At 36.3% G+C, this 24,391-nt stretch overlaps 2 protein-coding genes and 1 pseudogene across 36 annotated transcripts in view; 2 read left to right on the top strand and 1 right to left on the bottom strand.

Annotated features, from left to right (window-relative positions):
- The window catches only part of Ptprd (protein tyrosine phosphatase receptor type D), a 2,581,289-nt gene that overhangs the window by 1,557,987 nt on the left and 998,911 nt on the right, over positions 1 to 24,391 (top strand). The gene's annotated exons all lie outside the window — the stretch shown is intronic.
- LOC110560771 (NADH dehydrogenase [ubiquinone] 1 alpha subcomplex subunit 1-like) lies at positions 3,166 to 3,405 on the top strand. The gene has a single exon (XM_060365235.1). The coding sequence runs from the start codon at positions 3,193 to 3,195 to the stop codon at positions 3,403 to 3,405; it is 213 nt and encodes a 70-aa protein (XP_060221218.1). The 5' UTR covers positions 3,166 to 3,192.
- Positions 23,122 to 24,227, bottom strand: LOC110560770 (developmentally-regulated GTP-binding protein 1-like; annotated as a pseudogene).

Here is a 24,391-nt window from a genome sequence, read left to right as displayed (position 1 = left end):
GGTTCAGCAGCCTTCTGCAGAGCACCTGCTGGCCTGATGGTCCCCTCTGTTATCTGATGGCCATGTCTCTATCCAAGACACAGTGTTCCTAATTCTATTATCCCATATGAAAGTTCACATCCTTGATATCATGTAGTTTTCTGTTGGGTATTAAATCTTATTGAGTTTATGTTTGTGAATGATATGTCCTTCATGTGCTGTCATTCTAATGTCATTTTATTTTTCATAATATTTTAAAATTGAGCAGACAGTTTCTAACATATGGAAGAATAGTCAGCTATATTGCTGAAATTAGGATGTCATTCAGTTAAACAATCATAAAATCAATGGAATTTCTAGAGACCCCAAGTTATTAAAAAATAAAATATAAATTGAAGATTTCAGGCATGAGAGTAAATAGCTTTAATCAATAACACAGGGACTTGTATCTAATGAATCAAAGCATACTGTTCATAATTTTGTGGTTTTATATCATTTGTTAACTACTTGCATAAAAACACTATTTTTTGGTGAACTGTAGAACATGCATGGATGTTGCTTCATTTCATCCTTTTTCTTTCTCAGACAGGATCTCACTCTGTAGCCAGGTTGGATTTTTTCTTGCAGTGATCCTCCTTCCTGTCTCCCAAGTGCTGTGATTACAGGAACACCCTATCACAGCTTTACTGATGACACTGTTATATTTACATATACCACACCTCACTGAATGTTTTAAAAACTCAGTAACGTTTCAGTGAAAGTTAATGTACACAGTATTATGAATGTGGGTTATCCTCATACATGGTTGATAATGGAAGATATTTTCCTTTCAATGGGAAGATATTTCAGAGCTGGGCACAAGATTGAAAGGAATTTGTTATTGACATTTTTGTGAAAGATGTAAGTTCTTAAGAAACACACATGTCAGGATGTTAGCAATTTTTGGCAGTTAGCACGATTAGTTTGAGAACTCAGGATGGTAGTTCCAAATTGTTGGTAATTTAAAGTAATCAAACCTGTCTGAAACAGTCTTCAAAGGTTGGTTAAACATCTTATAAAATTCATTAGCAAATCCATCTGGACCAGAGTTTTCTCCAGATGGGAAGCATTCATTACTGTTCTTCATTTCTCATGGTTTATTATAGGTGTGGTTTATTCTTGGGGTTTGTGGATAGTTAAATTCAATAAATGAATTAAAATAACTGTTTATTATGTATAAAAATATTCTTCTATAGTGACCACATATGAAAATGTTAGGTAATTAGTTTTTACATATCTCATTTTATATAGATTTTTTGTTTTCTATGTACATTTAAATTTTTAAATGGTAAAAATTATGACTGTTTTTAGAAAAATCTTAACTCCATTACAATCTGATAGTAAGATGTAACTTTCTGAACACATAAGCCTTCCTAAAGATGCTTAATTCTATAAGCTGGCATCTTAACATATTCCTGATGAATAATAATGAAAGAAAATACTCAAAAGCATGTAGAAAAGGTCATTTGAATATATGTTCAATTAAATTTCACTAACATTTGTTAATCCTTATTTTATGACATGTATTATCATATGTTCTAAAAATAAGTATCAGTAAAATACAATGAATAGTTTATAAAAAGAAAATAAAGTAAGAGACATAAAACGAATTGTATTAAAGTTTGGTAAATGAAGCAAAAAAAAACTGGGACTGAGTACAGGAGTGCCAAAGCAGAAGAGCTCAGCTCTCCCTCCATGTTGTAAAAAGCTCCAGACATGGATTAGGCAGAAAGAGAGAACCTTCTAGGCAGAAGAAATTGGAAGAGATAGCCCAGAATACTCAGAAACATGTCCTTGCTCTCTTTCCTCGACAGTGGCAGAGAAGAATTGCTGGGTCTGACTTTCTCAGCATAAAATTATAGATGTGCAAAGAGTACCTTCATGGCATAAGAGAAAACTCTCCTGGTTTGGGGACCAGTTTCCTATAAATCTCTGCTCCACTCAGGCAAGCACAGAGGAAACCTAAAAAAGATGCAAATCCTTCCACGCTCCACTGTGTGACTCCACAGAAGCTAAGAAGCAGAAAGTGGAAGGTAGCCGTCAGAAACACCGGGTATGTCTTGGCTACGTACACTTAAGCAGACATTCTTTCTCAGGGGATCTAAACTTGATATATATATTGTTTCCTAAGAGTACCTCAAGGCTGAGTCTACTCATGCCAATGCAGTTGCTGTTGGCCTCTGTCATTGACCTGTCATTTAGTGTTGCTTGCTCTCACTCATGACCAAGGATCATATGCGTGTAAGAAATCACCTCTTTAGATTTCTTACATTAAAAAAATAAAGAGATGAACAAATGGAAATAGATGAGATCAGCCTATTAGGACATATGATCAGAAAATAACCGATGTGAGTACTCATCAGCTAGGTTAAAAAATAAACTTCAGCCAATGTTCCTGACAAAATTACTAAGCAGGCCACAGTGTGCCACTGGCAGACTTCATTTAGGCTTAAAATGTTAGAAAGGGTCAAAGAACGTTAGACAAGGGCATTATGCTGAGCAAAAGCCTCTGTTTTCTCCAGGGATGAAAGAGTGTCTTTTAGCTTCCCAAGGCATTTGTCGTACTAAATTCATCTGAAGGGGCTCTTCCCACAGAGCATAGACACTGTTGGTTTGTACAGTTTGGTCCCCTTCACAGCGTGGGGTAATGTTGGTGAAGGAGAACCCTTCTTTTATAGAAACACATACAGAAATATATGAACACACCTGCACACATGCAGCTATCTCACTCAATTGTTTTAAAAAACAATTTGTACTGAAGGGAGGGAGGTAATTAATGAGTATCAAGACTAACTCACACCTTAAAGGGAACACAGGCAGGTCATTTTACTACATATTTATTACATATAACTGACCTTCAGATGACAGCATGCTTGGAAGAAGGAAAATAATACAGCCAGAGACAACATATCTTGTTCTGTCTGGCAATCATTCCTCCGGTCTCTGAGACAATGAATTGGACCAGAGGAAATGAAAAGGCAGAGAAAACAACTGGGAAAGATTGCCAGACTGCAAACACCAGGCACTTTTGAGCCCCTCCTGCTGCCGTCGCTTCCTCCGGAAACATACGAAAACATACGGGCACCATCCCTCCCTCGTGCTGCCAGAAGACAGACAACGCCTGTTATCTCTGAGGAGCCGTTGAAGGTTTGGAGTGTGAGTCAACGTGCGGAGATGTGGTTCCATATTCTTCCTGGCCTTTCCATAATAGGCGTGTGCTTGATCATCCCCGGGGTGTCCACTGCATACATCCACAAGTACACCAACGGCGGCAAGGAAAAAAGAGTTGCCCGACTTCATTACCAGTGGTATCTGATGGAACGAGATAGACGCGTCTCTGGAGTCAATCGCTACCATTCGTCCAGGGGCCTGGAGAACATTGACTAAGGAAGCATTTTCCTGGCTGATGGAAAACCAGAAGTTCTCAGTTATGGTCATATGTTCCTGCTAGAAGTCTATGCAGCATAGTATATACTATACTCATGTTACCTGCTGCTTAATAAAAATTTAAAAACTAATTATGCTGTAAATGAGTAGTGTTGTTTTAGTGCTTGAAATACTACTGGTGGTAGAAAAGAGGGGTTAAACTTGGAACTTCGTGGGGTTTTTTCCCCTATGGGAGTTTAGTTTTCTTTTAGACTTGGGTAGACATTTAGTATTAAGGTATACACACACCTTAGCCTCGTATTAGGGTGATTTTCCCATTTGCAAAAAAGGGTACCTTAAATATACAATAAAATTAGTATATTTTCTCCAGTATAGTGTAGACTTTCAGAACATGTCACCAAATTTTGATTCTCTGAGAGTTTGGGAGATGGATTTACTATCAAGAGAAATTAGAGTTAGAAAATTTACGTTCAAAGCTCAGCTGCCATCCATCTGCTTCTACCATAAAGTACAGTTGATGCGCTGTTTCTATCACGAAGAAACCTTTTTTTTATTTTTTTTGTTTATTTTATTTTAATTGAGTTTAAAAATAACCTCTTCACACTAAATATTTAAAAATAATAAAAAGAAAAACAATCAAATGAAATTCGCACTTTTCATTACCCATGGATTCTTTTTGATGGCACCCAAACAACTCATTTTTCACAGAGGACGCTAGGGACACCAAACATACCTTCAAGACTATGGCTTTGCAAAATATTTGTAGAAATTCCACTCCTTCATAGCAACAGTTTCCAGTTACCACTTGCTAAGCATATCCTAATAATTTAATCAGTATTTCCTCATCAATGAATAGATGTGTTTCATAGGTTTACTGGATTCTACCCCTGAGGTGCTTTAACAGCCAACTTGGTTTCTGTGAAGCTCCACATCTGAGCCATGGTTCTTTTCTATTCTGATGGCCCACAACAGAGAAAATATTTAGCTTTATAAATAAAAAAGTCTTCTAAACTGACACAGAGTTAAAAATCTGGACATGGAAACATTCGCCAAATTACACCATATTGTGAAATCAGGGAAGTCAGCACCCGGGGTTCTTTTCAAGATAAGGGTAATAGAGTTGAAGAGCAAAAATGTGGAAGCTGTCCCAGTATTAAGTCAGAGAACGACTTTGATATTCTGATATGTTCAGAACACTCAGTACCTTCTTGTCCTGGTCATCAGCATCATGTCCTTGTACCTTTCCTATCATGCTATCCTTTTGAACCTGTGCTTCACTGGATCAAAATGGAATCTTCCCTAGAAACCCTTAATGTCTTTGTCACTACTACAAAATACATACAAGGGCACTTCATTTTTCTTTCTTTTCCCTGCCGTCTACATAGACCAAGACTCTAGTCTCTCAAGGTACTCTCTGGAAAGATCTGCATGTCTCTATATTTCTTCCTATATTTAGTGACCAATGAAATTTTAATGTGGCATAAATTGAGCCATATGACCATCACCACTTCTAAACATTTCTTGGTCTTAGAAGATAATTTATTCTTGCATACTTGTCCTGAGGAATCCACCAACACCAAATGTGTGCATTCTTTATAGTTTATAACACTTGTACTATAAACACTTGTGTAGAAATGCTCTAGTCAATATTTGAAAATGCTGAATCATGGCAGTTCCATTTTGAACTCTTAAAGAAGCATTCATGGTGCATCTTTTTTTTTTTAACTTTTCTTAATTACACTTTATTCATTTTGTATCCCTCCCCATAAGCTCCTCCCTCCTCTCCTCCTAATCCTGCCTTCCCTCCCCCTTCTTCACGAATGCCCCTCCCCAAGTCCGCTGATAGGGGATGTCCCCCTCTCCTTCTTTCTGATCTTAGTCTAACAGATCTCTTCAGGAGTGGCTGCATTGCCATCTTCTGTGGCCTGGTAAGGCTGCTCCCTCCTCAGGGGAAGATGATCAAAGAACAGGCCAATCATATTATGTCAGAGGCAGTCCCTGTTCCCATTACTATGGAACCCACTTGGACACTGAACTGCCATGGACTACATCTGTGCAGGGGTTCTAGGTTATCTCCATGCATGGTCCTTGGTTGAAGTATGAGTCTCTGGAAAGACCCCTGTGTTCAAATTTTCTGGTCCTGTTGCTCTCCTTGTGGAGTTCTTGTCCTCTCCAGATCTTACTATTTCCCACTTCTTTCATAAGATTCCATGCACTCTGCCCAAAGTTTGGCCATAAGTCTCAACATCTGCTTTGATAGTCTGCAGGGCAGAGCCTTTCAGAGGCCCTCTGTGACAGTGTCTTATAATGCCTACAATCTTTTACATTTCTATTAACAGTGTACAAGGACTATTCTGTCTCCACAAATGCCTACTTTGGTTGTCTCTTGTTTTTATAATTGGCATATTTGCTTCAAGATAGGACTTCATAGTGATTTTGCTTTTATTTTTCTGGTGATTAAAAATAGGGATGGTTGTTTTGAATATATAACCAATTGAATGTATTTTTGGGAAAGTGTTTGTTTGGAACACTAATGCATTTAAAAGTTGGGTTTCTGTCTTACTGAATTCTCTATGTCCCTTATTGTTTACAATATTTACTCTCTATTAAGTGTGTGATTACAAACTTTCCCATTCTAGGGGCTTTTCTTTGTCCATTTTGCTGATTAAATCTTTTATTGGTAAATTTTACTGATTTTTCTTGGATTCTGTGGTTTATTCTTGAACTTCACATATAAAACCTATGATGGAACCATGGCATTGAATTTTCTAATTTATTTTTCAGAGTAAAATGATATTTTGTTTTCTGAAATCTCTTCTTATACATGAATGTAAAGATTTATTGGCATTATTAATTTAATATGTCATCATCGTCCTTGGATCTTTACAGTTCTTGTGTCTAAAACTAATTGGATAACAACTTGGGCTCTGTGTTCCCATTTGGCCACAAGTATGTTTTTATTTCTATTGCCCTGTCTAGCTTTTCATTTATAATAAGGAATATCCTTCAGGCTTATTCATTTTTCAAAGTTCTTTTAGCTATAGGTTGTGATTTGTTATTTTCTTTAAATTTATAATGCCTCCTTTTATTCCTGTCTCTGTACATTAGAATGTCTACTGGAGTTGCATTGACTCTAAACATATCATCTCAGTACAACCATCTGACCAATAATAATTCTGAAAAACTAGACTTGGGCTACCTTTTCAAATATGTGTGTCTTTTATTAAGGTTTCTATAGTTTGCAACTAAAAGAAAATGATACCCTCTTTGTTAAGTTTCTCATAGGTAATTATTTTAATGCTATCATAAAGTGGAAAACTCTTTGAGTTTCTTTTTGGGTAATTTAGTGCATACAGAAACATAGCTGATGTTTTTATTCTGGCTGTTTTCTTCAGCTTTCCTAAATGCATTCATTGAAGCACCTTCTTTCCAACTTGGACACCTTTATATATTCTTCTTTGTTTATTCATGTAAGGAAATAAAGTATTGTTTTGAATACAAGCCATGTATGCATTATTAATCTTATTAATAAGTTTTTTGATCTTAAAGTAAAAAAATGCTTAGTTTTTTCACCTAAGTGTATGGTGTGAGCACTGAGTTTCTTTTAGATGGACTTTTATGTGGTGAAGTACATCCCTTCTGTACCAGTTTGTTGAGAGTTTTCATTGTAAAATATGTTCAATTTGTCACTTTGTCTGCATTATATAGATGATAATGACTTTTTTTACTCTGTGTTTGAGGTTTAGAGCTGCCTTTGTTGGACATGGAGTCTGGACCTTTTAATCAGGCATGCAATTATGTTTGCTAGTATTTTGATACAGTATTTGTTATGGATGTTGATCTTTAATTTACTTTTCCTCATTGATTGGATATTATAGCTAATGCTTACCTAATACAACAAGAGTATATCATCTTTTAAATTTGGCAAAGATATTTCTTCCATAAAATGTTTGGTGCAATTCACCAGTGAAGTCATCAGTTCTGAGGCTTTGCTTTTTGTAGCCTATATTACAGATTCAACTACCTTTCTCATTATTGCAGTGTTCACATTTTTCATTCTGTCTTAATATGATATATATCTTGGCAGTCATATGTTTCTTCTAGATTATTCAATATTTCTGTTTTTTTTTTTTCATTTTCATCTTTTCTGCATGTCTCTGTGTTGTGAGTGATGTATGTGTGTGGTGAACTCACTTGAGTGTGCAGAGGTCCCTTTTACCTATGGATTGCTGCCATACTGATTTGAAATATGGTCTCTCATTGACCAAAGCTCTCCATTTCCAATAGGCTGGATGCCTAGTGAGTTCTAGGCCTCGGCCTGACTCTGTCACCCAATTAGTTTTTGCTTCAGCTTATCTAAGAATCTTCACCTCTCTATATATCTGAAAGAGTTAAAACATTTTGATTGGGAGGTGTTCTAATATTCTGTCTGTACTTTAAACTTTCATCCCAATGTTCTTCATGACTGCTCGAGGAAATCCAACAGCTTTTTATGAATGTGTTGTACAAAGAATTTAGCATTTGTGCTGCTTTCAAAATTCTCTCTGTCTTTTACTTTTGGAAATTTGCTTGTCAATTGTATCATTGATGTTTTATATCATTGAATGTGATTAGAGATCTTTGAGCCTCACCCACCTGGATGATCTTTGGGAGCCTTCAGCCATTATTATTAAAACACACACACACACACACACACACACACACACACACAAGTAAACGCACTTCTGAACAGGTTCCTGATATAGTGCACTGAAAAGTTTATAGGATCTTCATATTTATATACAAAGATAATAAAAATGTATACATGTTTCTGTATAATAAACATTTCAGTAAAGGTTTTACATCTTGGTGCCAAGACTGTTAAGAACTTCAATTATTACATTTTTTAAGAAGTCATTACAAAGCTGAAAAATTAATATTTAGGCACATTTACTTTCAGTAAGTAAAAGAATATTTACCTTAGTCAATACAGAAAATAGATTTTGTCTGTTCTTTATGAAAATAATTCAATCATTAATTGATGTTGTACTGAGTACCTCTTATAAGTTTTCTCTGTGTGTCATAGCTAGAGAAGCCATTGCCTGCGTGATGATGCCAGGCAGTCACTGATATCCACAGAGTGACAATTTTTCACTGCACTATGCTGATGCCCGTTTCACAGCCCATTTCTTCTTGAAATGGCGCATTTCTCCCATTGAGCATTGTGTTGTCCAATAGGATTTCTACTAACTACATACAGCAAAGTAGCACTTAAACTATGACAAGCCCAAACTGTTCTGTTATGTGAGTTAAAATAAATATCAGTGTTGGAGACCATGTGAAAAATAATGTAAAACATTATGCTAAAATTTTATTTATTTTATATTTAAATTATGCTGTTTGATATTCTAGGATTGATAAAAAATATGTCTTTTAAATTTTGACTCATTTTCTTTTTTCTAATGCATTTACCAGCAGATAGAAATTATATATAATCTTTTACTTTATTACCTCTAGACAATACTGATCTAAAGTATACCTTTAAAGCAGTGTTTTCAAGTCACATTCAGCCATAGAGTCTGTATTCTAAGCACTGGAGATGCTAAGCCACAAAATTAGGAGTTAAGAGGTAGCCTGGGCTACATACCTAGAACCTACTTGGGAAGCAGCTACAACAAAAACAGTCTCGTCTTATTTTTATTTTTATGACATACTCAATGCCGAGGTGCACTGGAAGTCATGCTAAGGGAGGTACACCATGTGATGCCATCTGTCCTTGCATTTTTAAAACTCATTCTCCATATGTGAGAGGACCTCCTAGCTCCTGTGAGATAGTACTACTGTAAAGTCCTAAAGTCCATATCATCCACCAGTGTTTTGTTGGTATGAAACTTACTTACATTTTTTTTTCCCTCTACACATAGGCCTACTTATTAATGCCATGATCCCTGGGGAAATTGGGAGTAATTATAATTAAATGAGCAGCAATAATTAGCTTTTAAGACATTATTTTTGTATCCCTAAAACAAAGAAAAATTTCATGTTACTGTGGCCAAATACCTGACAGGACAACTTAAAAGGCTAAAAAACTTCTTTTCACTAAAAATTCATAATATTTTCAGTGCATCATGGTGGGCAGGCCATGGTGAGACTAGTGAAGTAGCCGTTGAATAGCTGTTTACTCCTGACAGAGAGAGTGCACAGAGAATAGGAAGAAGAAGCCATGAGTGAGGACTCTAATGACTCAATTTCTTCAGGAAGTCCTCATTTGCCCATTTCCAGGACATCCCAAAATAAGGCTAGCAGCTGTGAACCTAACATTCACAACAGAATTTTTAGAGTAAATTAGGGATTCAAAACATAATAATGAAAAAGACATACAAATTACAACATTGACAGAGGCAGGTATTGTGGGATTTATTGAAGATTTTACTAATATCTAAAACCAAGGTACCTTACTTCCATTAGTTTTCTTTTCTCCTTTGTTGTTTTGTTTTGTTTTGTGATAAGGCCTCACTAGGTAGCACTGGCTAGCCTAGAATTGGCTTTATAAAACAGATAAGCCTCAAACTTAAAAAGAACAGCCTCTGTTGCCTGTCTTCAGTGTTGATATTAAAGCCATACAGCACTGTGCCCAGATTCCATAATATCTTTATTTGTGTACCCCTCCCTACTGATTGTCTGTATATACAAAGAGATATAGAAACAGTTACAGACAGACTTCACTGTCTATAATGTGTTTTTTCCTTTCCTTTATTATTTGAATTATTATTGTTGTTGTTATAATTATTATTTACAATTTATTCACTTTGTATTCCAGTTGTAGCCCTCTCCCTCATCTCCACCCATTCCCACCATCCTTTCCTTTTCCTCCTCTATCTCTCATCCCTGGTCCACTGATAAGGGAAGTCCTCCTCCCTTACTGTCTGACGCTAGCCTATGAGGTTCCATCAGGACTGCCTGGATCCTATCCTGTGTGGGCTGGCTAGGTCGCCCCCCCCCCAGGGAGAAGTGATCAAGAAGCAGGCAACCGTTCATGTCAGCGACTGTCTCTTCTCCACAGCAAGCCCAGCACAGACGCTATAATGTGTTTTTTACTATCTATTCCTCTTTCCCTTTTCTCTACCACAGGCAGTCTCTACACATTAAAATTTGCTTTCCTTCTGGCAAAGCCCAGCTCTTTTTCTCATGCAAAGACTTACACTTTTATTGTCTCTTCTGTTATGACTCACTTATGTGGCTGGAATTAATAGGATACCTACCACAGGTTTCCTTAGTTGATTGCTTATAAGTATAAGGATGTTAATACTCAAGGATATTAAAATAGGAATAAAAGAAATTACATCATTTCAAACAGAATAATACTTTAACGTGTGGTCTCATAAAATAAAATAAAGTAAACATTTTAAAAAGTGAAGCCCATAAACATCAGGAAGATGGATAAGTTGACACCTCATTCTGCATATCTCTGTTTAATAATATTATATTTCATTTCCCATGCTAAGAAAACAGCCATTACCCAAAGCAACCACTCGTAAACAGGCCTTGTGAACAGATTGCATCCTTGTTGGTGGTATGATAATTGAAATAAGTTTTCTAGTCTTTTATGAGAAAATACCAGATGTATAAAATACCTATTAATCAAGTCCCTTACTTTTTTACAAACACAAGTTTCAGTACTGATGGCTATTAATGGATGAGTTCTATAATGGAAATGAGAACTGCAGAAACATGTCACAGAATTGGCTAAGCCATCACCCACAGCTTGTTTCTGCATGGTCACTGCTTCAGTGTGGGGCAATAGGACCATAGCTCCGGACCTCCTGAAGAAAGACCAGTGTCCACTGCCCTTCACGCCTGGTAATTTATCTGTGTCTTAAAATAAGACTAGGTAAAGAGAGTGGCTATCCATGAATAATTAAAAAACATAGTTTGCCATTCAGATCCAACCTTCATTATCTATAAGGCCAGCCTTCTTTTCCAATAAAGGAAGAACTCACCAGAATCAAGAACCTTACCCCAACCAGTCAGCCCTTTCAAAAACAAATACGTAATTCTGGGACACAGCACAATTCAGTGTAGAGTGATTGCTTAACAAATGCAAGACTTTCTATAAATTCCCAGACTTGCCAAAAACAAACTGAAATTTGTTCTCTATGTGATATGTGTGTGTGTGTGTGTGTGTGCGTATGTCATATATATATATATATATTATGCAAAAAAGGACAAGATTATATTGAATACGAATAGAACCCACAAGAAGGAAGAGTAGCAGAGAGCAACTAGATCTAGAAAAGCAACACAAACTTACAAGTGTTCTCCCTAAAGTGTTATAAAAATTGGCATTTGGGATAAAACTACACAAAACTCTTTTTCCCTTGGGCGAAAGATGAAAGAACAATATTCCTAGAAGTGAGAATAGGTTGCTTTAAAAGAGAAAGTTTTCATTTTCTGTTTGAATTACGATTCACTCTCTTCCCTGCAGGAGTACATGCCTCTCTCTGCTAGGCTGTTTCCAAATTTCAAATTCAGGGTTTTGCTGACAGTTTAATTTTATTCTGCCCAATGCTCTCCATTATTTCCCCGTCTTCCTTTCCCTTTTATACTTTTGAAAGTCAGGGTTGAGATTTCATCTACCTACCTAATTTTCATAGCTAACATTTATCTGAAATATATCTTACAGTGTCTTAAATAATATTTCTCATAGAATTTCTTGGCTTCTATTCCAGTGTCTGACTTCAGTTCTTAACATTTATGGAAAACATCAGGTATCATGTGAAACCTGAAGCTTACTCATGCTTCATAAATCCTTTAACACAATTCATTCAAGGATATGAGGTTGAAGATTACTTTCTTCTACTTCAATATTTTTTTTCTAAGTCCATCTTTCCTAGATGCTTCATCATCTCTCATCCATTGCCCACGTTTGTTTGTTTTGTTGTTGTTGTTTTGTTTTGTAGAACTGGCAGCCATTGATGGAAGAAGTTTTGTCTGTTTTACTTGGCTTGTTCCTCAAGTGTCCTTAAAGAAGAATGAGTCGGTGTTTCAGTCAGGGCACAAAGTGTGTGATGAATACCTTACACAACACCAGAGATGTCTGGAAAGAGGGAGCATCTTTGAAACTGCCTGCTCCTTTCCAAAAGCCACCACGAGGGATTTTTAACATTTCTTCACAACTTTTGAGAGTCATGTTAAAACAAAACAAAGTCCACCAGTCCTTTAAATTTGCCCTTGGAAATGTTAAATATGAAGCATCAACTCCACCAAAGAAAATCTTTTATACACAAAATATTAGAAATAATTTAGTATGGTTACAGAAATTTACCCTTCTCTTTCTTTGTGTTGTGTGTACATGTGTTCAAAGGTACACATTTGTATAGACATCTTGGTATCACTTCTCAGGAACATTCTGGGTTTTTTTTTTTGTGTGTGTGTGTATTTGTGTGATATGATATGGTTTAGTGTAGGCTTGGAATCACCAATTTATTAGGCAACATGCCCAGTGAGCTCCAGGCATCTGCCAGTCTCTGCGCCCTCAGTGCTGAGATTATAGGTGTGCACAACATGTGAAGCTATATTACATAGATTTTGGAGAACAACCTAAAGTCCCCTGCGTGCACAGCAACAGAGTTCTCTCTTCAGCCTACATCTCATCATTTCTTATGCCCATAAGAGTGGAAACCTGTAATGCTTTCAATGCAGTATATTTGCCTGTGATTGCTGCTGTATAATATAAACTCTCTATTAAATTAAGCAGGCTTTATTGTTATTCCAGCATTGTACAATCTTAGTTAGCTAAGAAACATTTTAAAAAATAAAGGTGAGTTAGAATACCTCCTCAAATTATACTTACTGGCTATAAAAAGGCTAATGTTATTACACTGTTCAATATAATTCTGACTTCCTAATGCTTCTCAGATATAAGCTATCATCACTGATTCTACAATGTGACATCACTGCATCCTGAGGCTTAACAGCTACTGCACAGAGCAACATTTTCAATTGCTGTTATTTGTCTTTAAAAAAAAATAGAAGCTTGCAATGAATTAAATGAAAAGCTAACCAGAGCAGCAATACAGATTACAAACCATAATAGGCAGACCCTAATGTGTATCCTGGGGTTTCACGTGATGTCATAATATACTACTGCAAATTTAATAGTACTGCTGCCTGGAAGCTAGACTATTATAGTATGTTTAATTTCACTAAGATGTAAATTACATGCTTCAGCCATATATAATATTGGCTACTGTCACTTTCAGTTATTTTTGCAGTTGTCAGGCATTTTAATGTTTACAGCTGTTTTACTGATCTGGAAGTCTGACATAGTTGTGCAGTTCAGTATGTTTTATACACAATATATGTGAACATGTGAATGCATATTTATTATGTGCCTTTGTGCACATGTGCTAATTTGTGTGTGTGCATGTTTTTGCCTGTGTGCATGTGATCTCTTGCTCTCTCTGTGTATTTATTTCTCACAGACCTTCTTACTTTGGGAATTCTTTCATTGCTTCTGAAGCAAAGAGTTAAATTATTTTAACCTGGGCTTGTTTTCCTATTTTTGAAATTTTCTGCTTTAAGGATAAGACTAAATGCGCCTAAAATTACATTGTTATTTATTTATTTGCAAATATAGAAGTGTTTTTCAAAAGTTTGTTTCAAAACAACTCTTCTTGAAATCACTCATCTTTGATGTCCCTACTGCTTTGCAAAGACCTGGTGCCATTTTTATTTATTTATTATTATCATTATTATCATTATTATTATTATTATTATTATTATTATTATTATTATTATTTTGCCCTAGCACAGAAATGTTTCAGCGTCAAATAAACCCTGACTTTAAAACATTCTAGCACTCTCAAATTAAGGATATGGCACATTTCATACCCTAGGGTTTAGGTTTGGGGCATTGGGATCAACTCTTTTATCTGCAAATCAAGTTTTATGCAAGGTACTTAGCTAATATCCTAAGTACTACATGAAAACTGGAAGCAGAATTGCATGCCTTGTGTACATTCCTGGCTCTGCCATGACAGCTTTTCTTCTCTTTTCTGCCTTCCATTGTTTCAGAGTTTCCGGCTACACCTAGAAGCCTGCTAATGTCATTGTTTTGCAGAATTTTGCTTTCTGTTTCCACAGAGAGGATTCTGCTAGAAAATACAAAGGTAGCCTTTCACTGTGACAGTGCATGGACCACAATCTACATATTAGTCAAGTATTTGTGCTTTATATTCCAAGTACATAACAGAGGGACAAAGGTGCGCTTAAAGGGTAAATTTTCTCACACAAGTGGGGTACTAGTAAAACCAAAGGTATTGTAACTTGGCTTTGCAAGCAAAATTAAGGAAAACTAAAGAAGCAGAAGAATTAGCTGGAAGTCTCCACTACAATGAAGATTGTGCCCACTATCCCTGCCCTGTAAAATGGAGGAGCCAGAGTCTAAGGGCTGTAGAAAAATTGTCACATTTCACATAGAAGTACGAGATTTTTAAGCATTGTTTCATCTTTTGGGTTTTTATAATGAATCAGAACACTGATACTTCTTTCATACAGACTTAGAAAGCACCTAACTTGGATTGCAGACAATACATTATCTTAGTAATGTATTGCCAATCATTATTTCAAGGATCTTGGCAAGTTACTTTTGCTCTCAAGAGTTTTGTGGGGAAAAATGAGGAATTTTTATTAGTTTTGGAGGGATTAAATGATAGCACATGAGTATTTTAATGAAAAACATTAGGGTTAACAGACACTGAATAAGAAAAAAAGAAAGGAAAAGAGGGTTAAAGCCTGAATGCAGGGGTTGAAAAAGAGAAGAAAGTGAAACAGTATGATTTGTGTCCTTGGGTATTTCAGTGTTCTATAGCTTTTGCTCAGGAAAGAAGGCAGCCTTGAATTGTATCCTCTCTCTTACTTTGTATTCCTAAAGCTGCTTAGGACTGTCTGTAGTATTGGTGCCAAGGTGCAGGGGAGATAGACTTTAATCTTGCCTATTACTCTTTATTAAGACCACTAAACAGAAGTTGCATTTCTGATCTATGCTCAGTTTCATTCTCAAATTTAACAATGAAAATGATAGAATAAAGTTAAAGAGTCTCAGTGTTCAAAGAAACCATATTTTCACCTATGGAATATTTTATATGACCCAATATCTTCAATTTCTACACTCCAGAAACTAAATACACAAAACACACCTTACTTGAATATAACTCAAGTTCAAATGTCACTGAGTCTGGTGTTTGGAACATACTGTGAATCTTAAAGTAGGACTAAAAATTATTCTAGATCTTTAGCAGAGATTCATGAGCTCAAAGCAAAATAAACTTGTACTTGTAGAACTTTGTGCCTTCAGTAAACACTTAGATCAAATCTTTTGATTATCAATCATCTTTTGATCTTAACACAGAGTTGTAAAACACTTTGGTGCCAATTGAATGCTTTGCACTATTTGTGCCAATAAGTCCCACTGTGGTGCTTACTCTGCTGTTTATAAACCTCCAACTCTGAGAACAATATGAATAAACCATTATAATGGAAAGACTACTTTAAACGGAAGACTGTTGAGAACTATTAATTACATTATTTTTATCAAAAGTGATTGTGAAGTTTAGTATCTTTAGAATAAACTTAGAATTGTAGCACTGTTTACTTAAAATAGATCAACTCCTTTGACTAATATCTACATTTCACTTCAGTTGAGCTATAAATGAAAGAAATGTAATAATTATTTTCTGTTCAACTTAAAAGGCCAAATGCTCACACCTAGTAATCTAAAGCTCGCAGGAAAACCTAAGGGTGAGAAAGTCGTAGATCCTAGGGGCAAACTTGCTGCTGCTGGCTAGCTGAATTGGCCTGATGCCAAGTTGCTTCCTGTGTTTATACCCACAGACAAATGCTACCTATAACCTTAACTAACGAAGCCTATGTTTGAAATCAAAGGTAGTAACAGCAGATATTCACAGATACTCAAAGTCTGAGAATAAGTGAAGGCATAAACAGGGCATTTATAGCACAACCATTAATGCTCAGGGACCACAGAGGAACTGAGGAGTGGAGGAAATACAAGGGCCTGAAGAAGGAGGAAGGGCTGTGAAACACTGACTTTGGGCATGACAAAGCCAATGAAGTGACTTTTCCACAGAAGCTGTGGCTACCTACCATGTACCTAAACAAGACTTGTCTCATCATTAGTCAGTCATGAATTGAGGAGAGGGCCATAGTGCCTGCTGAACTACTCGCTACTGATAGCTTCTGAGGAGAGGACAGTCATTTTCCTTAGCTATGTTCTACACACAGGAAGTGGCCACTGGGCTCTCGCACATATATTCACAAACATGTGGTCACATGTTAACCACAAACGAATCTGGTTAAACTCAATGGTTCTCGAAATAAATAAACAAACTAATAAGAAAGGCATTTAAAACCAGACCTGATAGGCTATGGTCATATAGAAGAATAGGAGATCCTCCCCTATAAGTGGACTAGGAAAAGGGCATAGGGAAAATGAGGGAGGATCAGTGGGACTGGGGATACAGCTGGGATACAAAGTGAATAAATTGTAATGAATAAATAAATAAATGAACTATAAAAGTAAAAGAAATGACAAATATAAATTATGTTTTAGGGAAGAATCCCAAATCTTTGGGAGGAACATCACCAATAATGAGAAAGCCATCACTCTGATCAAAGCAAACATATTTCCAGTCTTCTTGAGCACCTAAAACAAACCAATGCTCTGGTGGCTTGAACCATAGATGTTCATTGTTTTACTTCTGGGTCTATTTGAACACAACAAAACTTAGTCTGTGTTTGACTTGAGATTTGTGTGTTGACTTAGGGCCATTGTATTAGTTAATTGAACTGTGCTATCTTCCTTTCGATACTACCAAAGCTGTATCATGGGTGTGCATTGTTTAGACAGAGAGCTCTGTCACAATTTTACAAAACAAACAAACAACTTGGCTTTTGTGTAATAGGTATCTTAGAGTTAACAGAAAAGAACAGTAAGTCAGAAATATTTTAAGAGTCAGGGAAACTGTGAAAACTGCATTTTCAGGGATACTTGAAGGTTTGGTTTTCCCAAACTAAAAAAAAATTAAAATTCGGAAACAAAAAGTGAAAGAAATGAGAAAATGAAAAAGAAAATGAAGCGATAAGGAAAACACGAAATTTGCAGGCATATGGTGGGAAATAGAAAAGATTATCCTGAATGAGGTATCCCAGAAGCAGAAAGCCACACATGGCATATACTCACTTATAAGTGGATATTAGACATATAATATAAGATAAACATACTAAAATCTGTACACCTAAAGAAGCTAAGCAAGAAAGAGGACCTCGGGTAAGATGATCAATCATCATGCAGAAAAGCAAACAGGATGGACATCGGAAGAAGGAGAAAACAGGGAACAGAACAGGACCCTACCACAGAGGGCCTCTGAAAGACCCAGCAGGGTATCAAAGCAGATGCTGAGACTCATAGCCAAACGTTAGGCAGAGTGCAGGGAATCTTATGAAAGAAGGGGAAATAGAAAGAGCTGGAGGGGACAAGAACTCCACAAGGAGAACAACAGAATCAGTATATCTGGATACAGGGGTCTTTTCTGAGATTGACACTCCAGCCAAGGACCATGCATGGAGATAACCTAGAACCCCTGCACAGATGTAGCCCATGGTAGCTCAGTTTCCAAGTGGGCACCCTAGTAATGGGAACAGGGACTGTCTCTGACATGAACTCAGTGACTGGCTCTTTGATCATCACCTCCTGAAGGGGAGCAGATTTACCAGGCTGCAGAGGAAGACAATGCAGCCAATCCTGATGAGACCTCATAGGCTATGGTCAGAGGAAAGAGGAGGAGAACTTCCCCTATCATTTGATTGGGGAGGGGCATGGGAGGAGATGAGGGAGGAATGGTAGAATTGGGAGGGAATTAGGGAGTGGGCAATAGCTGGGATACAAAGTAAATAAACTGTAATTAATAAAAAATAATTTTTTAAAAAAGAAAAATTAAAAGTTGAACTATTTTCTAATGTCTGTATGTCTCTTCCACTAAGATTTGTCCAACATGAAACATGTGTTGGTATTTGGAATTACTTGTAATACTTCCAAACATTAATCCTGCATGTTGGCCCAACTACTTCCACATCCTTTCTATCTTTGGGATTCTTCCATTTCACTGCTGAAAGATATTATATAAGCCAGCAGAACTGAAATAGAATATTCCAGCAAAACAATCCTTATACATTAAAATTATGTTTATCTACTAGTAACTAATTAATTGTGAAAAAGTCAAAACTCTTTCTTTAGTAGCTAATTAAACACCAGCAGGAAAACAACAAACTTTTATTTAGAAATCAGTTTATTTCTAAATCTAATGTTAAATATAACCCGTGAATATACCAATATATTTGATTCATATCAATGACTTTCTATAAAAATTAAAAAGATATGAAAATCATGCAGATTTAATATGCCTTAAAAGAAGTACTTTATTCTTAAAGAATCCATAAAAAAGGAATACATGCTGATAGAATTGTGACTCCTCCCAAAAGATTCGCTCATTCTCTGCCCTGGAGCCTATGAATGTCATCTATCTTGGGAAGGGGTAGAAAAGCGTAGAGATAGATGTAATTAATATGCACATCATGTGATAAGTAGAGTATTCTACTTTCACAAGTGGACCCCATTTCAATGTCAGTGATACACTAAAACCCCGGAAATGGAAAGACACAAGAATGTGATGTGAAGACAGAGCAGAGATTTAAGAGATATGGCCCCAGGCAGGGAAAGTTGACAACTCTTCACAGCAGGAAGAACAGGAAACTTGTCTCCTCAGGCCTAGTTGAAAGCTTGCTGACATACTGACTTTGGACTTTTGGCCTCTAGAACTGTGAAAGGATAAATTCTGTCATTTTAAAGCTCTCATATGTATGCCAAATTGTGACATTAGTCCTAAGGTATTGGTACAATATGATTTCAACAACATATGTTAATGAAAAATCTAAAATATTGACCAGTAGAAACAAAGATAAAATTAAAGTCACTCATTCAATTTTAAATTCACAGCACCTTTATGCTTGGAATGTTTTGAGATTCCAATAAAATTTTAAGCAAGATAAAAAATGTTCAATTGAGTCATGTTAAAGTGTTTAGAAAAAAGTACACCGATTTAAGAGTTTTAAATACAAAAAAAATAAATGTTAGCTTTTAAAAATTAATTTTATTAAGAATACCTACCATGTACATAGACGGGGGAAGATAATATCATTTCTTCATTATTTTTTAGATTTTAGTAAATTAGAACTTAACAAGTGGTCAATTAATAACGACTTTAGTTACTGGCCAAGCATTCAGTTCACAATGAGTGGTCATAGAATTTAAACATACTTAAAGCAATTTGTCAGACATGATAATCCTGCCTTTCATTCTTAAAATGAACTTTATTAGTTCAATAAAACAAACTTTATTTTATGCATAGTAATGAGTTTTGAATTAGTTGCTACTGTTGTTACTGTGGAAAAAAATGGTGAGAAAAGCAATTAAAAGTCTTATTCTGGGCACAGGGTCTTTTCTGAGACTGACATTCAACCAAGGACCATGTATGGATATAACCTAGAACCTCTGCTCAGATGTAGCCTGTGGTAGCTCAATAACCAATTGGTTTCCCATAGTGAGGGGAACAAGGACTATTTCTTACAGAAACTCAATAACTGGCTCTTTGACCTCCCCACCCCCCAAGGGAGGACCAGTCCTCTTAGGCCACAGAGGAGGGCTTTGCAGCCAGTCTTGAAGATACCTGATAAAACAGGATTGGATGAATGGGGAGGAGGTCCCCCCCATCAGTGGACTTGGAAAGAGGCACGGTGGAGATGAGGGAGGGAGGGTGGGATTGGGAGGGAATGAGGGAGTGGGATACAGCTGGGATACAGCGTTAATAAAATGTAGCTGATAAGAAAAAAATAAAATTAAAAAAAAAGTCTTATTCTGGCTCACACTTTGAAGACTAGGTCAACTATGACAAGGAAATCTAGACAGTAAAATTATCTTTGCAAACCAAACTCCATGCCTTCCTGTTGACTCTCTATTACTGTAGAACTGAATAAAAACAGAGAAGAGTAGCCATAACCTTGATGTGTTGCAGCCTTGAAACTTTCTCTGCCAAAGAGTTATTGTGTCACCTGTTTTTTCATCTTCTTGCAAGTTCTTGGGAAATGGAGAAAATGCAGCATAGTCTATGCAAAAATGTAGCAATAAAACCTCTGAACCAGTGGAGTCCTTTTTTCTATTTGAAACCTTGTAAACCTGGCCCCCATTGTGTGCACTGCTCTTGGCATTCTTGTCTTGCAAGTTCCCACAAGAATAATGCTTTGTTTACAGAATCTTAGGGCCTTTTTAGCCTAGAGTTCTAAACTCTTTATATTCTTCCCATGAACCAATTCCAAAAATCTAGAATCCATATGGTCTTGTTGCTTGCCATATTGCAGCCCCAGAAAGAAGGCAGTAAGAGATGAATGTTGGCGTTCAGCTCTGTTTTGCTTTTTGTGTAATCTGAGGTCCCAGTTCACAGTATGGTGCTACCCATATTTAAGGTGGGCATTCCCACATTAACTAGATAATCCCTCATAGACATGCCTAGAATTATTTTTTCTTTTTAGTGATTTTAGAACATGTTGACAATCAATATTAACCATCACCAGTTATACTATGATGTTTGTATAAATCTTCTTTATCATATTCATCTCCATCACCTTATTCTGTCCCTTTCACGCTCTAACCTCTTTCATCTTCCAAACTAACCCACCCTCTACTTTTGTGTCTTATTTAGTAAGCCAATATTTAATTAAGATTGCTAATTAATATTTAATTAGTATTGCTCACTAATACTAGGGTATTAGTGAGTATTTTTTTAAAGCATTGCATCCTGATAGTGGGTATATCATTGCAGAAATTGGTTCTTTCTTCTTTGCCAACCATTATTTGTCCACAGATCCCCAAAAGCAGATGAGGTCTCATGAGGCCTCTCTTCTTCCATATTGATGGATGTTGATGAGACAAATCTTGTATATTTATTATGCAGGCATACAAAGCTACTATGAGTTCAAGAGTACAATAGCCATGTCATACCCAGATATAATGTTCTACTGTGCTTTGATCCTTCTTCTGCTGACTGAAATTCTTTCTGCCTCCTTTTCATCATGAACATTTTTTTCCTAAAGTATAGATGTCTCATTTTTGGTTGAATATTCAGAAAATACTTATCTTCCTCAATTCAGCCTATTACATTTTCCACTATTAAAAAAATCAATTAAAAAACAGTAACCAGATTCTCTGACCAAAGCTGATAGCAGCACAAATCTGAGTATGGGCATGCATATTTAGAAGGCAATGTAATGAATACATCATTCTCACTGAACAAAAATCAACAGTCCATTTTCTATTTGTGACTATGATTGCCCTCAGCAACAGGCTTTTAACTGTGCTTAGGAAGATACATGCTTGGTTTTATCAATCAGTATTTACACCAAAGTTTGGTAAAGAAATATGAGTGCTGATACATTGGTACTAGAAATTCTTGATTCTCTTATTTTGGAAATTTTAAAATAGTTCTTTCTAAGAACTTTCACTATAATTTTACTTTTCTACTTTAAAAAATCTGTTTTGCTTAGTTAGAAAATTATTTTACTAGTTCTACTTTTAAATATCATCTCTATTTCTTAAACAATTTTTGATATATTTTAAATTTTAGTGACCTTATAAAGGAGAACAGAGACTATGAAATATGTTTCTTCTATTCTGGTAGGCTCTGGCAAGTTATCTCAAGCCAGACAAATACAAGAAAAACATATTCATATATGTCCCATACATACATATAACGCAGACAAATAAACCTAAGGAATTTAAAATTTTAAAATTCAGGGAACTTTATATTGTGGCAAGGGTTTTCACTTGCCCTGTGAGAAAGAGGTTACCAGCAGAGGTTCTTCTACATTCTTCTGGTTCAGAGGGTAACCTTTCCACATCATGACTCAAAATAACAGATTCCAAAAAGAACCCAAAGCCCCAGCATACACAGTAGACAGACAATTATTCTGATACATCTCTGAAAGTTCGCAACCTTAAATCTATTCCTGACCTTCCAAGTTGGTATTTCCATTCCTTCCTGTGCATTCAAAGGTGTATCTCTACATCTCTACGCATCTCTTGTACTTTTTCTTTGGCTCTTTTTTTATTGTATGTTTTTTCCAATTCCAAATTTAAAAAAAATACTATTTTATTTTATCATTATATCCTTGATATCTGTTTGTTGTCTAATGACAAATGGAAAAGATATGGCTCCAGATGAGAGGGGAGGAGAGGAGGAACTGGGAAGGGTTGGGAGAGAGAAAACGTATTCAAAATATGTTGTATGGAAATATTTTTTTCTTTTTTCTTCAATGAGTGAGCCTACCAGTTTTTTTATACCACTCAGTAGAAGTGAGACCAAGGCAAGGAAGGTGATATTGCTGAGGCATTGTAGGCACACACTTATAAACCCAGACTTTGAGAGACTGAAGATGATGAATAAGGAATTCTAGGTGAGCCTCAGCTACAACTGCATGTTCCTCTTTGCAAGCCTCTATATCCATCCGTGTACCTCAATCCAGTCGCTGCCAAGGTCAGATGGGGTTGAGGAGGGTACTTGATCATAAGGAAAATGACTATGGCTAGCCTACAGATGGAAAGACAGGGATTCACTTTTTCACAATCTGAATGACATCTTCCTCTTTCAGCATATGGTCTTACCCACTTTCTGAGGATTATGTTCCATAGAGAGAAGACAGACAAAACCATATTTAAAATTTTATAAGATTTTTGTGAATCTTCATACAGAAATCTTCCACCGTGTTCCTGGAGTAGGATAATACTATTGGTATTATATAATCTGGTAACCAGCCTTTGGTTTTCATGTAAATTCTTACTAGTTTCAGATAATCCCAGATTTTTCTCTAACATGTTGTCAAAGTTCCAGTAGTGATGTGAAGAAATAGGTACATAGTGATGCACATTATAGATGATACTTAATTCCTCATGGAGAGCATATCAATCTTATTCAATACATAGACACAGGATATATAAACTCTGTTTCCTGGTAAATAATAAACTTTATTACCACTGCAATAAAGTACTCAGTAGTGTCATCACTACGAAAAATCTTGTCAGCATTATGAATTTTGTATTCAACAAGAATGCTTTCTGCCATTACTAGCATTTGTTTACTCTGAGTACAAGTAGCTGTGAGATTAATGCCTCCTTTGTCTTCTCTTTAAAGCCATTTTTAGGGGAGTGTTATTCAAGCAAATCCCCAATCCTTCCAACTGATTTTCAATTATCTTCTTATGTTCCAAGGATTTTAGGATATCCAGGACAATTGAGATCAAACCACATGTTTGTCCCTTTGCAGTGACTTTTTGATGCTATCTTTCCATCCTTGGCATCTTTGATGATACCTGGGAGAGCCAGGAACTCGAGCATGGCATCTTTATATCTGATGGCAGCAGGCACAGTGATCAAAATAGTGAATTCATAGGCTCCCAGTTCAGAATTCACTCCTGATAGGTTACTTAGCAGAGCTGACTTCTCCACAGATAGAAACACACAAGCCCAATTCAAGCATTACCTGTCTTGGTCACATCAAAACCTTCTCCTGACCCCACTACCTTTCAGGGTGATGAGTTAGTTCTCTTTGAAGCTTAGTAAGGATAGCCTTAAACAGTGCAAGGTGATGTGTATTCCTGTTCTTCTCAATCTGAGCTATCTCTGCTTCACTCTCAGTGATCTTTACTAAGATCCTGCTCATGGTAGAGAAGGTTCTAGGCCCAGATGGCCTTCACAGTAGCTAGATCCCCTCATGTGCTGACCTCGCCCAGGCCACTGCAATGCCAAAAATATGTTTTCAATAAAAGAAAAAAGATAGTATAGAGAAGAAGTTCGCAACCTACAGGTCACAACTCTTTGTGAGGG

Source organism: Meriones unguiculatus, chromosome 12, assembly GCF_030254825.1.
Source record: "Meriones unguiculatus strain TT.TT164.6M chromosome 12, Bangor_MerUng_6.1, whole genome shotgun sequence".
NCBI classification, from domain to species: Eukaryota; Metazoa; Chordata; class Mammalia; order Rodentia; family Muridae; genus Meriones; species Meriones unguiculatus.
This window is presented reverse-complemented; position numbering and strand designations above follow the sequence as displayed.

Bases quoted from the DNA above. Each gene is read 5' to 3' on its own strand.
- LOC110560771 (XM_060365235.1), top strand. From the start codon at position 3,193: ATGTGGTTCCATATTCTTCCTGGCCTTTCCATAATAGGCGTGTGCTTG.